General features: G+C 43.8%; 1 protein-coding gene across 7 annotated transcripts in view; it reads right to left on the bottom strand.

The window, feature by feature from the left end:
* Positions 1-15,220, bottom strand: part of LOC147323462 (adenosine kinase-like) — a 132,874-nt gene that overhangs the window by 75,719 nt on the left and 41,935 nt on the right. For all 7 annotated transcript variants that reach the window (XM_086303819.1, XM_086303820.1, XM_086303818.1 and 4 more), the window contains 2 exons: positions 6,210-6,382; positions 1,468-1,576 (listed from right to left, as the gene is read on the bottom strand). In XM_086303819.1, coding sequence (XP_086159945.1) covers positions 1,468-1,576; positions 6,210-6,382 — 282 coding nt within the window. The remainder of the gene's footprint in view (positions 1-1,467; positions 1,577-6,209; positions 6,383-15,220) is intronic.

Raw genomic sequence — 15,220 nt, 5'->3', positions numbered from 1 at the left:
CGCACACACTCTTGCGCGCGCACGCTCTTGTGCGCTTTCCGGTAATTAAATTTACAGATTAGAGTGAACAAAGCTACGTATACCACCACAGCAGTAGTTTAATGAAAATCAACAAAGCACATTAATGCATAGCAAAGGTTGGTACAGTGAGCGGGAGAGAGGGAGAAGATGTAAAATCTGGCCGTAAATTGGGTAAATACATCTGAGTGCTCTCGACAAGGTTAATGGAGAGAGGAGGCCTTAGTGAACGCTGGTCTAGACACGCCACACAGTATTAAGTGGGAATAGCTGTGGCAGTGTATCTGGCTAAGTACTTTAGAAGTGCGAACGGGACTCTAATAAAGCGAATGATCCCCCTGTTTTGACAAAGAGGCCCAGGAGGGACGCTGAACACCACGTTTTAGATTCCAAGCACTGACAAACACCCATTTGTGGCCCTTCTATCCCCCCTTCCAAATCCCACGGAAGCTTTTCCCCTGCGCGCTACGCTGTCGGATGTGGGCAAAACCCAACTGCCAATTTGCAGAGGATGTGCCATGTTTGCTAATGCGAAGCAGAGGCTAAAAATGAGACCACACAAACTCTGGAGGATGGACTGACTGATCTGCTTTCTGGCACGACCACTGAAAGATTCTTTTTCCTCCCCTCTAATAAACAATTTTTCGTTTGGTATTTGTTTCTTCAACTGGGCGGCTAATTATGAAACCTCCATCATTATTGCACTGCGATGCACTCGTGTTTAGAGGACTTGTGGGCAATGGGGAGGTGGGTGGGGGGAATTGGGAATATCACTTGGGACAACATGCCAAGGAGTATGCTGAATGCTGAGCACTAACGCTGATTTATGTTGATAATGAACTGCTTAAAGACGTGGAATGCAGCGCAATTTCAGGGCTATCGTCTTGACTTGAGATCAGAGAAAATGTCGATCTGCCGGAATTAAATATAATCCCAAACAGTGAAACATGAGCATAGCAGGCCATCCCACTCCAGAAGCTGTAAGTAAAGACATTACCTCAGTGGGCGCAGCTCGAGCGTGTGTGAATATCTAAGCGCACATCTGTCCTCCTCAATCTGTGCGTGTGTTTTGTCTGTAAGGAGAAGATTGCGTGGGAGTGGGGGGTTGGGAGCTAAAACCGAATGAACTTGCATAATCAATTTTCACACTTTCACAGCACCTGTTGGCCTGTCTTCACGTTAAAAGAAATGAATGAATGCATTACATGTAGAACAATTTCACACTATGTTGCAGCTTCGCGCACAAAGACCTGGGGAAAAAAATAGGGGGAAAATGGAGCTGTATTGTCTCAATAGGTAACATAGCTCATTTCACTCGACAAAGGATGAATGGATATATTGACAATGCAGAAGGCGTGCTGAGGCATTTCCTGAATAAAGCCTCTTAACCTCCTCCTCTGGCAGTGGAGTTGGGGAACAGTCATTTTGAATGTAGAGGGTCTCACTTACCGCAATATAATAGACCTTGGCTTTCTTCACCAGCTCCCAGTTGCTGTCCAGGTCCAGGTGTTTTTCCTTTTTGTAGCAGTTTGCCGCTGCCAGGTTAGCAACAAGGGACCTGCCGAGACAGACCCCATAAATCTTCTGCCTCGCTTATCATCCATCTTAATTTTGTCTCAAAAACATCCTTAAAAAACACTCAGGCCTCAGACTTTCCTTTGTTCTTTTGTGATATATAAGGATGATAATAGTTCCTAAGAATGTCTGAGCCAAGGTGAATTAAAGTCTATCTGGATCTCTTTATTTTTCCTTTCTTTAAAAAAACGGTGCTATCTCAAAAAGAAAAAATACACCAAAGAAAGGAGATTAAACAAACTGAGGGGTTTTCAAAGCCAAAAGAGAGACACCCTAAAATTATTCATATCATATTATCACCTGTAAAAGTTCTGCATAGATAACAAGGGTGGGAAAACAACAGAAAGAGATTACTAAATGAACACTTGAGTAGTGAGTGGTGGGAGCTGGAAAGTGAAGCAGGTGGTATTGTCTTAACACAGCTCATTAGCCAGTCCTCGTGCGCTGTATCTTTATGAGCGGCCATCAAAATGAGTGCAACCATCATAGCTACTTAGGCGAAAACTGCTAGGCGACCATATGACAGGAGGGTGTTGCTACACGAAGGTCTGTTCTCACATGGCGAGAAAAAAAAAGCAAAAAAAAAGCTGCTCTCCGTGGTTAGTGTCAAAGAAAAGAGTAACAGTGTGCTAAGCTGATCAGCGTGTGATGATGAAGGCTACGATATGGCAGCTGAATGGGGACCGTGTTTGACCGGAGCTGCCGTAATGGACTCAAAAGGTTGCTACGAGCGTGACAGACAAAACGAGTGTTGTTAACTGAGAAAGTCCAACGGACGTGAGCAGAGCAAATAACCATTATGATGTGACATATTTAAGAGGACAAGCCGAAATGCCACAGTGAGGCACTCCAGGTTAAAATGCTCATTAGGAATTTAACAAAAAGGAAAGAAAAGAAAACTAGGAAATCCAGAGGAATGATTTCTAGTTTTATCAAAGTGGAATAACTGTCACGCATCGATTTCTGTTATAACTCAGTCAAACTAGAGTGAAAATAGCTGAGATTGAATGTGCGACCACTTTCAATAGTACGGGTCAGCTGGAGGAAACCTGTCGCCAAACACTTGGAGAGACTTCAATTGCTCTCACACAGATTGGTGAAGGTTTGCAAATAGTTGCCATCTGGTTTATAAGCGCATACAGTCTGTGAACAGGTTGAAGTCAATCTGTCAACCAGCACCAATAAGCGCAACTCTTATGAGACGCCTGTCTTTGCATTACTAGACTCGACTCTACTGGCTGACAGTTGCTTGTTTTTTTGTTATATTCCTACAGATGAGGACAGATTCACTGCCTTTGGTGAATCTCTCAAATTCCTCTAGATCCGATGATAGTTTGGCACGGACCTTACAGAATTCCAAGACGATGCTTTATGAAGGCCAGTCGGTAACGTTTACTTTAATCTTCTGGAGGTAGTTCTTCACCATGAGCAACGTTGATGTGTTGGAAAACAAGGCGATGACCCAGACTCTGTTTTTCTGCTGACTGCTTGAGGTTTTCTTTTAAAATCTTCCCGTATCCTTCTTCCTTCATGATTCCTTCCACCTTGACGAGATTCCCATTTCCAGGCACACTAAGGCATCCTCACAGCATAATACTCCCACCACCGTCTTTCACTACTGGGGACATTCTCTATCTCCAAACATCAGCAGCATCTCTGTGGCCAAAGAGCTCTAGTTTTGTCTCATCTGATCAAGGGACACATTTCCAGTGTGCATATTCTTGCTTACTATACTTTACTCTGGCTTAAAAGTGTTTCTGCTGCAGAAGTGGAGTTTTCCTTGCTGTTCCTCTTGTGCAGGGTTTTAGTGATTGTTTTCTTTGACTTCATTCCTCAAGTCATTCAATGGTGTCTCGGCAGTTTTTCTGGGGTCTTTAGACACATCTCTCACTAGCTTTCTTTCCAGAATCTTTGAAATTTCCGCTTCCTACTTCTGCCAGGCTTGTTCTGTACTGTGTGGCCTTCTTTGAAATTTCTTGATGATACTTCTCACTCCAGTTCTTGACACTTGGAAACACTATAACTAAAGATAAAGTCTGAACTGGTTTCTTTTGTTTTTGGCATGATGTTTTCTCAAGTGAGAGCTCAAACCATTGCTAAAGTTTTTATACTGTGTGTAAGCTAGAAGATAACCCTCAGTTTCAACTTGATTTTATAAGCTTTGAGCATTACAAGTTAAAGCACATGATTGCACAGCAGTGGTTTGTGCCATGGCTCAATAAAAAGATCAGGTGTTTAATAATATTGACCTGAGTGGTTTTATCTGAAATAATTCTGTTATTGTGTACACGCAGAAATAATTTACGCTTTCTAAAGAAAACTGGTATGTTTTGAAATGCTATGTTGAAAATCCCAAGTGCAGAGTTACCAAGTGGCTGTGTCATTTTGCAGTTAAATTAACGCCCTGCAGCAACAACATGGCTTGTGAAGGCATTTCTGTTTCAGATGAGGTTCTGGCTCTGCTCTGAATGTAAGTAGTTAATGTGAATTTCTGTGTATGTGACCAGCAACAGATTTGTGATTCTTTTCAGTTTATCACAAAGAAATTCCACATAATTATCAACTTGACGCCAGTCAGCTGCAAACCGATAGCAGCCCGATTCCATCGTATCGCCTTTTCATCCCATCTTTACGCACGAATGTCACTTTGAAGATGGCAGCTGACTGTGAGTGGTTGCAGACCTGGTCCTCATCTTCGAAAGAAAAATTTCGAAGCCAAAGAGACCACAAGTTCATTGCACACAGTTGTTGCATTTTTGGTCGTGCTGCGGTCTCAAACTATTGTTTTCCCTTGTGAAACTGTAGCAATTATGCTATAGAAAACCAGTGAATGTGGTGAACAGGCTGTGTACACTCCAACAAACTGGCAACACAACAAAGGAACGGTTCACCCTCATAAACAAAATACTCAAGTTTTTCCACTGGCATGTAGTGCCATTTATTCATCTCCATTGTTTGGTTGTGAGACACCCAGCTTTGAAGATATTAGCTGTAGCAACATCTGCCTTCTAATGAATAAAATTGAACAAAATTGTTTCATCGTATTTACATCTGTTTTTTAGAAAGACCTGATTACTCCAAAAAATAAAAAATAAATCCACAAACTAGTCGTCATGTGTTTAGTGTATTTGTAATTTCCCTTCTACTGAACTACACCCCCTCCAGCCACAGAAGTGCGCATCATTGTTCACTCCAACAATCATTCCTTTTGTAAAGTGATATATTTGCTGGGTGTAGTTTGGCAGAGAGAAAATAGGCATTACTTTTACATTATTAACTTCCACAACATTCAAGAGAAGCCAGACATTTCTGCAACAATATCTCCAAAACTGGCAACTCACACCAAAGAAATCTAGATGGATAAATAAATAAGCTATGGCTTTAAGTATTAATAATGTAATGAATCTAAGCAATTAATTTACAGAGGTTCTTGCCAGTGCTTAATAATATATTAAGTTATGCTAAGGTCATCTTAAAACTAAGCTACAGAAAATAACTGCTGACAGGCTAGCAGCATCTTTCACCAAACTGGGAATTTTTAAACGTGAAAATTATCAGCAAGATCTTCACACAATCTAAAATATTTAAATATTTTAAATATCTGCACAAATTATTGCAGTTTTCTGCATTGAAAAGTTGATATAAAGAAATTTGCAGCAATTACTATGCAAAAACTCAGAGCTCCTGGAGAGACTGGCTGATTGAACCCCTGATTACACTTGTAAGATTTTAATAAACAAATTTCTTAATAGCTAAAATGTGATTATTCAACGTAGGGCATCTGCACAGATTGGGACTCAAACTGTCAGATTTTAGTAAAGGAGGCAGGTTTTTTTTCTGTATCTTTGAAGACTTGCACTAATCAAAGCCTTAGGGCTGTGACACACTGGCTCCCAGTACTTCAAAGCCATCACCCTTCCAATCTGGCCCTGCTGGCGACCTTTCCTCTGGCCTCCTGAGCTGTCTGTTAAACACCTGTAAGAAATATTACAGAGCTCGTCTCCCTGAGCACGGCACCTGACCTTTTCAGGTGTCAGAGCCCACATCAAACAATCCCACTAAGACCATTCAGCAGGGCTGACTCCCGGGGCGGTCAGGGTCCAGGCGTTGACTGACTGACAACTCCAGTAGCAGCGGATAAAGGGCTGTAAAGGAAGGGAGTGTTTGAAGGAGGTGGTTATTGATCCACACCTGGTCTATCATGAACTGGAGCCCTTAATGTTAGTGTTATTTGTGTATCTGTGTGTGTGTGTGTAGGCTGTGACCCGACGATGCTGGCGTGAGAGTCACCAGAGAGGCTAAAGCCCCTTTTACAGTCGAGAAGGCTGACAGGTGAGAACTGGGATAGCCCAGGCATCCCTAACACATTGCTACTGTCAGCCTATAGATGGATGACAACCCACTGGGACGGCAGAGACTGAGTGGGGGCCTGGAAAAACACGCTCAAGCTGTTCCTTTTCCTTTTGATGTGTGAGCTGAGCTATGATTCCCTGTTATGACTTCTAGCCCCGAGAAGTCAACTGCTTGCCCGTGGAAGTCAAAATGAACCAAAAAAACTCTCTTAAAGCCGGGTTACGGGTTACTCCTTGGTCAAGGATAAATGAAAGGTTGCAAACCTATTGTCTCCCGTGATACAGGCTGCACAGGTACCAGTCGGCTCCTCGTTTTGCTCATAGTAATGGGCATCGACATGGGCTTCTTCGGCCTTCTTCTTTAGGATCTCGCCAAAGCGGTCTTTCCCGATGCACCCGAAGAAGGTAGCCACCTTATGGGGCTTCTGGAGCATCCACTGGGAAGGAGAAAATGAAAACAGTTACACAGAGCTCAGTTTACAAAATATAAGTCTGTTTGAGGGGTCAAGTTCAGCTAAGGCAGATGGCACACAAACTGTAGCTTCACAGCAAACATACTGCTTGTGATATATGAGGGCTGCGAGCTGTCGTAAACAGCCCAAGACCAATTCCACTCCGCACAGAGGCACTATTCTCATCCAAGCACTCCTTCCTCCATGTGTGCTAAAAACAGTCTCATCTCCTTATTTACACAAACCCCATAATTCAAGGCTTCATCCTTCTTATGCAAACACAGACTCTGAGTGTGTGACAGAGTATGCAGCCGCTACCGCAGGACACTCCCCGAACTGCTCGCTGGACAATTTTTGGTCCTGACAGTCTTGATGTACTCAGTGACTTTTACCTGATGAGGGAAAAGGGGGTGGGGGCTGCTCAAATTCTACAGCGCTCAGGTTTAACCTCCAAAGATTTATTGACGTACAGTACGTGCTGCTGTTTGCTCGTTTTATTGCAGACTCCTGTTTTGTTGCTGACGGGAGCCCCTTGTGAATGAGATGTTGCTGCTTTTGGGGATGACCTGTATATGTGTGAAATTAATCATTTCACACGACCAAACAGCGTCTCGGTGGGGGAAGAAAAATGCATTTTCATCAACCGTCTAGAGAAGCTCTCCTCTGTTTTTTGTTTTTTTGCGTTCCCCCTATGCCCCACCCTTCTGGTCTCCAGGTAAGTAGTTCAGATGAAAATAAAAAATAAGGAGGAAAAATAAAAATAAAAATATCCAGGAAAAGATTCATTACATCGCACAAAGCTCACCTGTGTTTCCAGACTAAGGTTGACAATTTGCAAGCGCAGCTGATCAGGGCATAGAGTTTTTTGACTATCTATCTCTGTTTTATGAAACAAAGAAAACTTCTTGCCTTGTTTACAGCCAATTTACCTCTTCATGACTAACACGAGGGATGGCATAAATCCCATGTTAGCATTCTATTAAAGGCCAGTCAATTTTTAAGCTTTTTAAGAGACAAAAAGAAAGCTGTACTCATAAATACACGTTGATTTTTGACTTATTTGTTGTATGTCTTTTCTAATAAATTAATGAACTCTCCAATAAACAGACGTTGGGAGAGATGGACATCACCGTTCCACCTAAATGTGTTTTACACCAAAAGGAGAGAGAGAAGTTGCAGGCACAGCATGCTGTGGAGGTCAATATTAATTTGTGTCTGCACCTTCAGCCTCAAGATATGAAAGATCATACTTATCTTTTGTTATCTGAGAAGGGGTCTCCTTTGCCAGAGAAACAAAAACGTGAAGAAACAGCAACACCGGCATCCAAATAAAATGTAATTAGCAGATTAGACATCAGACCCTCCGGTCTCCAGATAACGAGCTGGCTACACATCAACAACAACAGCTGGTTACAAGTTAACGTTATGTTAGCTAATGTTAGGCTCTAGTGTCCTTAAAAAAAACTATTTGACTACATTCTCACTTTGTTTGAGAGAAGAGTCCAACAATGTTAGAAGCTAAAGCAGGCAAACATTGGCCACCCCTCCCTGAGCCTGGTTCTGCCGGAGGTTTCTTCCTGTTAAAAGGGAGTTTTTCCTTCCCACTGTCGCCAAAGTGCTTGCTCATAGGGGCTCATAAGATTGAGTTTTTCTCTGTATGTATTATTGTAGGGTCTACCTTACAATACAAAGCGCCTTGAGGTGACTGTTGTGATTTGGTGCTGTGTAAATAAAATTGAATTGAATTAAATATTACACAGTTTCACAGCCTCCTCCAGAGTAAATAGCCATGGACACATATTAACAGCTGAGGTAAACAGCGTACTTACAGCCTACACTCACTACAGATGAACGGCTAGAGTTGCTAGGATTATGCACTTGAATTGGGAGGGCTAGGAAAATAGAATTCAGTTGACTGCAATCTGGGATCTACTGACATCTCATGGCGAGATTTTATAAACTGCAACTTTAAAGTTAGCATTGCAAGGGGCGTGGCTACATTTCACCTGTTATGAATCTGATTAAATCTTGACCTCTAAGTTGTGTTTGTCACTTTTGGAACTAATATGCACTAACAGCCTATCCCAAAAGTTTGTGCTTCACTTTTTGTGAATAAAATCAATAATTTTTTTTATTATTTTTAGTTTTTTACTTCGCACTAATTAGCAGGTATTTCTTTTTGTGTGCTGTCAATGGATCATCATCTTCTTCTTTCCGCTGATCCTATTGGGGTGACCACATTGGATCATGTGCCTCCATCTCACTCTATCCCTAGCATCGTCTTTTGTCACACCACTAAACCTTTGAGCAACTATCAAAACAATTCACAACAGCTGATTTTGGTTTTTGTGGTGGGTTTTTTTTTCAGAAAAATAAATAATCGCCTTTTATTTTCCAGACTAGGCCTTAGGAAATGAACAGTTATAATGTCACACATGCCTGCTGCATCTTGGTCCGTGAGTGCGCCCTACCAACGTGTCATCTTGAGTCATGGTTCTGTCATTCAACCATGCCTCCAACTCCCCACCTGGCCGAAATACACAAACACACCAACGTGTACATGCGTGCGCACGGCTGCGAGCTCTTCTTCCCTAACCTCTTGCTGCAGGCACCTCACACTTATCAAGGTCACTGGCTCGGGTACACGTCAAGTCCAATCTGATTTTCCCCTCGCCGCGATGAGCGCAGAATCCAAGGTTAGGAGCTGCGGGCTGTAAATAATGACAGCGCGGCCCCTCCATTTGCAGAGCTCTCAGGTGGGAATAGAGAGGGCCACTCAGGGGCCTCAGTCCCTCTGATGACAGCACGGTGAATCACAGCAACCACCGACCTCGTGAACATAGCCCCCCCCTCATCACACCTCCCTCTGAACTCTCCTACTTTCCCTCTCGCTCTGTCTCTCTCTGACCGTCGGCTGTACTCTCACTGCCAGCTCAGCTTGTCATTTTACAGGGTCATTAACAGACATAAGTACACACTAACGTGAGCACACAGTGCACCTACACGGGCAGAAGGCTGACGTACACACACGTACACACAAAAAGACAAATCCTGTTTAGTTTCACAACATCAAAACTCCCTCCTAAAAAAACAAAAAGAAAAAACGCCCCATGCTTTTGCCAGAAGCTGCTCTGCTACTCCAATAAACACAAAGCACCAATAGATAAGCAGAAAATGTCTTCATTATGAGCAAGAGAAAAAAAATATCTTGCTAAAAAAAAATCCCCTCTTTCACCGTGGTATGCAGGAGCAGGGAGTTATATCAATTCATTTCCATCCCTGGCACCCTGCAGACAATCCCTCTCCATTCCCAGATTATGTGAGATAATACCTCCATTATGACAAAAGCGCTTTCCGCGGGGTCGCCGAGAGGTCAACCAACCCTGTGCTGGGTATTCATGCTTAGTCACATCCCAATTATATCGCAGTGGCAGAGGCAGGAATTGGCAAATGTACATCAAGGCGCTTCATTACTGAGGGCCGCTCCAGTGAAATTAAGCAGCAGATGAGACAGAGTGAGATTTGCCCCCAGGCGGCATGTTAGAGAGCGACTGTGCGAGAGAGAGAGAAAGAGGGAGGAAGATGGGAAGAAAGAGGGAAGCTGAAGTAACAGATTTTTGTGGAGGTGCTGGGAGCTTGTATCTCGCGCAGCAGCTCATGTATATTTACTTAACTGGGAGAACACTGGTCCCCAAAGATTAATAAGTTCCCATGACGCACCCAAGCAACATATCTTTAGGTGCGTTTCGATACAGGAGGGAAACCTAATGCAAACAAGAGAGAAAAACACCCATGAAACGCAGGCGGTAAGATGATGCACAGGCTCACTCGCTACAGGCAAAGCGGTGATAAGTGTACATTATGTTAAGTGGAGAATACGTCTGGCGTCTCTTTCTATTTGGCTTCCATTTAGCCAAATAATCCCCCCCCTCGACATACACTCTCCCAAACCTACCCAAAACTGGCCCCCAGGCACCCAGATAGCTATTAATTATGACATCTCATGGTTGCAAGGAGCCCCATTTGGGGATCTGACCTAGGCCCGCTCCTCAACACCCAGCAGCTGCCACTCTTCACTACAGAAGCAGCCGTTTCGCGTGGCGGCTTCCAGGAGGGCAATTACACAGCCCAGATGAGATGAGACGGCTGAATGTTTGGGACTTGAGTGCTCAGGCTGCCATTAGCACTATAAGCTATTACATTCCCCCTTCTTTTCCTGCCCCCCTTTTTTTGTGTTCAACTCTCCCCTCCCATCGTCTCCCTCACTCGCTGCTGTATATTGATGAAGTAGTAATGGGACCTCTAGTTAGATATTCCTGCTGTAAAAACATTGTCTTGTTTCTAGTCTCCCTCAGGGGTCAATGTACTCTCCTGGAGTTGCTGGGAAGAATTTCTGCTCTATTAATGATGCAATTCCAATGCAATTCAGATCTACTGAAGTCGCAGCACAGTACCCCCCCCCCCCCCCCCCCCCCCCCTTTTTTTTTTTTTTGCAGGGAGTTGATAGACGCCGCTGTGTGTTATCCTGCAGCTTTACAACAAAGTGGTGCCTGCACATCATGGGGAAGCTGAGTGGCTGTCACTTGTTTCAGTTCATCCTTAAAACAAGGACAGAGAAGTCCCCATTCTCCTTGCCTCACCTCACTAGCAGTTCCTCTTGAGAAGAACTTGACCGTGCCTAATGATGGTCACATTAATTATAGGCTTATCAACCTCAGCAAAAATTCAATAGGGCTATTTATAGAGGCCTAAAATAGCTGAGGGCGAGGGTTCTGCTCGCTAGGGTGGCTTATAACAGCCTCCTCTCACTCCAAAGCCCCTCTTTTGGAGCTAAAGGCGGAGGCCGATCAGCGTTTCTTTTTACCGTGCAGTTAAAACAACTAGTAAGCATCTGTCCATCAGCGACTGACATGGAAGGTGCTTATATATAAAGTATTGGTGAAGCAGAGGGCCCTTACCACGAGTGCTGACATTGATGAGGTCTGGCAGCTTCCATTAAATCACTCTTTGCTGTAAAGTGCCGGGCATCAAAGCAACCGGCTGAGGATTTTTCACTCAATCAGGTAACACACAAGGCGCCCCCACCCTCCTGCCTGTTCTCTCAGGGGCTGGAGCCTTCTGGTCAATAACTCCAATCAGTTCAATTTCATGCACAGTTAGCCATGTTGGGGTGCTAGGGCACTGCTCGCACTGGGGTTGCATATGTTGTTGTTGTTGCTGTTGTTGTTTTTCTTTAATTTTTTCTCTTCCCTGAGAGGGTTGATAAGTGGGGTGGGGACCTGTACTGTGTAAAAAGTGGAGACTAGCCAGGGCTAGCATGGCTGTTTTAACTCCCTCAGCACAGCAGGCTTCTTGCCAAGCTATTAAAAATCTCTGTGCTCTGCTTTAGTGACACAGCTAAAAGAATAGAGGGAATGCGGGAGGGAGAGCTGTAAATGATCAACACGATAATGAGCTGATTATCAGTCAAAGCCATGGATAAGCCTTCTCTCCAGTAATTTCCTTTGAGATCAGTCAACCACACTCTCCTGTCTGCAATCAACACTCAAAGGGAAGGCATAGCATGCAGCCTGACGGGAAACCGGCCCAATATCGGCTTCAAATATCCAGATCATAGTTGTCTTCTGTTCAGTGCCTCGCTCGTCCCTTGCTGACACACCAGCATGGTGGTGAGGCTCGCCACTGAAGTCTGCTTTTGTAATGGATGTTTCACAGTTGTCATGCGGCTTTAGGATCTGGCTGCAGGACAACACAGATGACTGATGCTCCACTGATGCTCAAATGTAGTGTGCAATCTGTAAGTATTTGGACGTTGATACATCTCCTATTGTTCCGACACTACATATTTAACAACAACAGAGATTAAAAGAGCCGAGCCTCAGCTTAATAAATCCCATTAAACAGGGACTTTAACTACTTGGAAAACAGTTTCCTCCTGGGAATCAGAAGTGAGTAATGACTATACTAATGGGTGTGACTAAGAACAAAGCAATCAAAACTTTGTGAACAAGCTTGTGCTTTTCCAATCAAACGGAAAGTGGGAATTAAAACACAAAGCAAAAGTAATGACATGACTCCATAGGAGCACTGTAGTCTCCATTCGCTATTTTTTAAACTGCTGAACACGATGAGGATTGTTAGATGCTTCCTCATTAGATACTTTGCATTATAATAGAGTGCAAATGCAAATCAATTTGCATCAGCTACTGTTATGCAAATACACTTGAGGCCAAAACAAGATTACATAATTAACCAAGAACCACTAATTTCAATGCTGACTCCCACCTAAGACGATGAATGTGTGTTATTTTAATCACAAGCAACAGAAGGGCTGTGGACAGATTATATACCTTTGCTCCTGCACTATACTTTTATTATTCTGCATATGTACTCAACACACATAAGAGAAGGTAAGAGAAACATGATTTTGTCTATAAAGTGTCTATAAAGTTTCAAACATGCACTGTAGCCTTGAACTTTTCTAGGTATTGCCTGACAGAGATGCACACCAGAGCACAAATTTCCATAAGCAATCTTTAACCTTCCAGTTTCTCAATGTAAACTCCACATGGGTAAAAAATTTTATCAAATTCAAGACTGGCAACAGTGGGAAAGAAAAACTCCCTCTAAGCAGGAAGAAACTCCAGGGTGGAACAGCCATCTGCAGTGACCAGTTGGAGGTTAGCGGAGTCAGACAGGACAAAAACATGCAGTGGAAGAAAGCCAGGGATAAATAATAACTAATGAATAAACTCAAAGTGGTGGATAAGTGAAGAAAAAACACTCAGCGCATCACAGGAAGCCTCCAGCAGCCACGGCCTAATGCGGTGTAAGGAAGGGTTCAGGATCCCTTGATCCGACCCTAACTACAAGCTTTATCAAAAAGGAAAAATTTAAGCCTAATACTCTGGTTTTAAGCCTAAACCAGAGTGGTGAGAACATGTCTCCCGCTGTGTGCTACAAGTCAGAAAGAACAATTGCAGATGTGACATTCCCCCGACACACTCTGTATGTGAAGAAAAGGCTTAATAGAAGCACCAAAGCCATGTGCCACCATGTCATGGTATATTAAAATTTAGAATTACCACCTGACTCCTATATACTCCGAATATTATTAGTGAAAACTTTAAAAGACGGTGTTTGGCCAATAAAGCTGGCTCTGGCAGAACACAGAGCTGTAGCCATTGTAGTAGACGTCACTTAAAATATGAAAGTTAATGCAAAGAAGCTAAAAATGTACACAATGTACATTTTCAACCTGGCACCCACAGCTTTGACATCAACATCAAATTACAAAGTGAGATAAAGACACAATGGCTACAAAGTGTGGCCATTATCTCCAATTTGGTTGCCGAGGTATGATTTTGAATAATAGCCAGACGTTATTCAATGCAGTTCCCTTTTAGGATCAAACAAAAAATGGGCAAGTTAGGGACAAAAACATGTTTTGTGAGATTGTGACGACTGTAACCTTTCGACCACCAAGTTCATCCTTACGTCTCACTGAATGTTTTTCTGAATTTGTTCCACATGTTTTCTGTTTTTCTTGTATCGTTGGTGTTACCTTATGAATTCATGTTTTTATACTTGAATTAAAACAGATAAATGGAATGCTCCAAGTGACGGGGAAATAAACAGTCTGGCTTTTCTAGGTAGTAGCAAAACCACCCCTGGGGAATGAGTCCAGACAACAAAAAAACCACCCAAACAAACAGTGGTGGCTCACGTGTCCATGTACACATACGTGTGTCACAAAAGGGGTGGGGGGTGAGGGCGGGGGGGCAGCTTCCAGGAACAGCCCCCCGAAGATAAACATCAAACCCGACGACGCGCCGACACACTCCATAGGTTCTGATGTTAAACGCGACAAGAATGTCCCCAACAGTATCTCTGCACCCTCTTCAGAGAGCTATCAAAGGGCAAGTTCAGTGAGCACACAACAACCCCCCCCCCCCCCCCCTCTCCACGCTACACACACACACCTAACACATCTCACTGCAGCATCTTTGCGCTGCATAGGAATCAGGGATGTGTCGCTGTCTCCAGGCGCCAAGTTTATCTAAAAAGGAAACACCTGATTTTTTTTTTCCTAGCTCCTCTCATTCCTCGCCTCCCTTGTTAAACACACAACCTTGATTTTGTTTTCTGTTGCCCGGAAGGAGTGAATTATTTACAGGATAAACAAGGTGATGTTGTTTCAGTCAGTCAGAGCCAAACTCCCCTATCGCAGCAACATAGAGGCAGACGGGTTTACCTGGCAGGCATGAGGGGCTGAGCTTGGATACAGAAGCCAGGCAGCAGCTACACAATGGCTGCATGGTGATACTTATCTGAGGAGTGGTGGGGAAGGGGGAAGCAAGGAGAAAAAATACCTCCACACCACATTCATGGGTTGGGAGTCCCAGACTGGCGGGTTGTCCTTTTTATCTGCAGAGACAATGGGGGCTATAAAAGAACATGAGCTGATTTACCGAGCCTGAGTGTGCATGAAGTGAGGATGGGGGTATTATTAAGAGATCATAAAGTGGCATTTGTGTTTGCAGGGGTTTGTTGCCATACAAGGTTCAGGCGGGGAGATGATGAGGGACCTTTGCAGCTAAAGCCGCTAATCCTATCTGTGGTCTGTGGGCTCCAGCTGGTGGGAGTGCAGCTGTGCTCGGCCCCTGCACAGGTGAATCGGTTCTGGGTCCCGCTTCTGTAACTTCCATGTACGAAGTATGGCGGATTTGCACGGGGCTTTGATCTCGCAGAGGCGGCGGCAGTGCTGGTGGCGGCACTCCCCTTACCCCCCCAGATGCAGTGACAGTGCGGGTGATCCGTGTT

Source organism: Aulonocara sp. 'chitande type north' Nkhata Bay, linkage group LG8 (assembly GCF_057382095.1).
Source record: "Aulonocara sp. 'chitande type north' Nkhata Bay isolate Kocher_YH1m ecotype deep benthic linkage group LG8, A_spYH_male_GT1.1, whole genome shotgun sequence".
NCBI lineage: Eukaryota > Metazoa > Chordata > Actinopteri > Cichliformes > Cichlidae > Aulonocara > Aulonocara sp. 'chitande type north' Nkhata Bay.
Note: the sequence above shows the minus strand (reverse complement) of the source record. Positions and strands in the feature narration are given on the sequence as shown.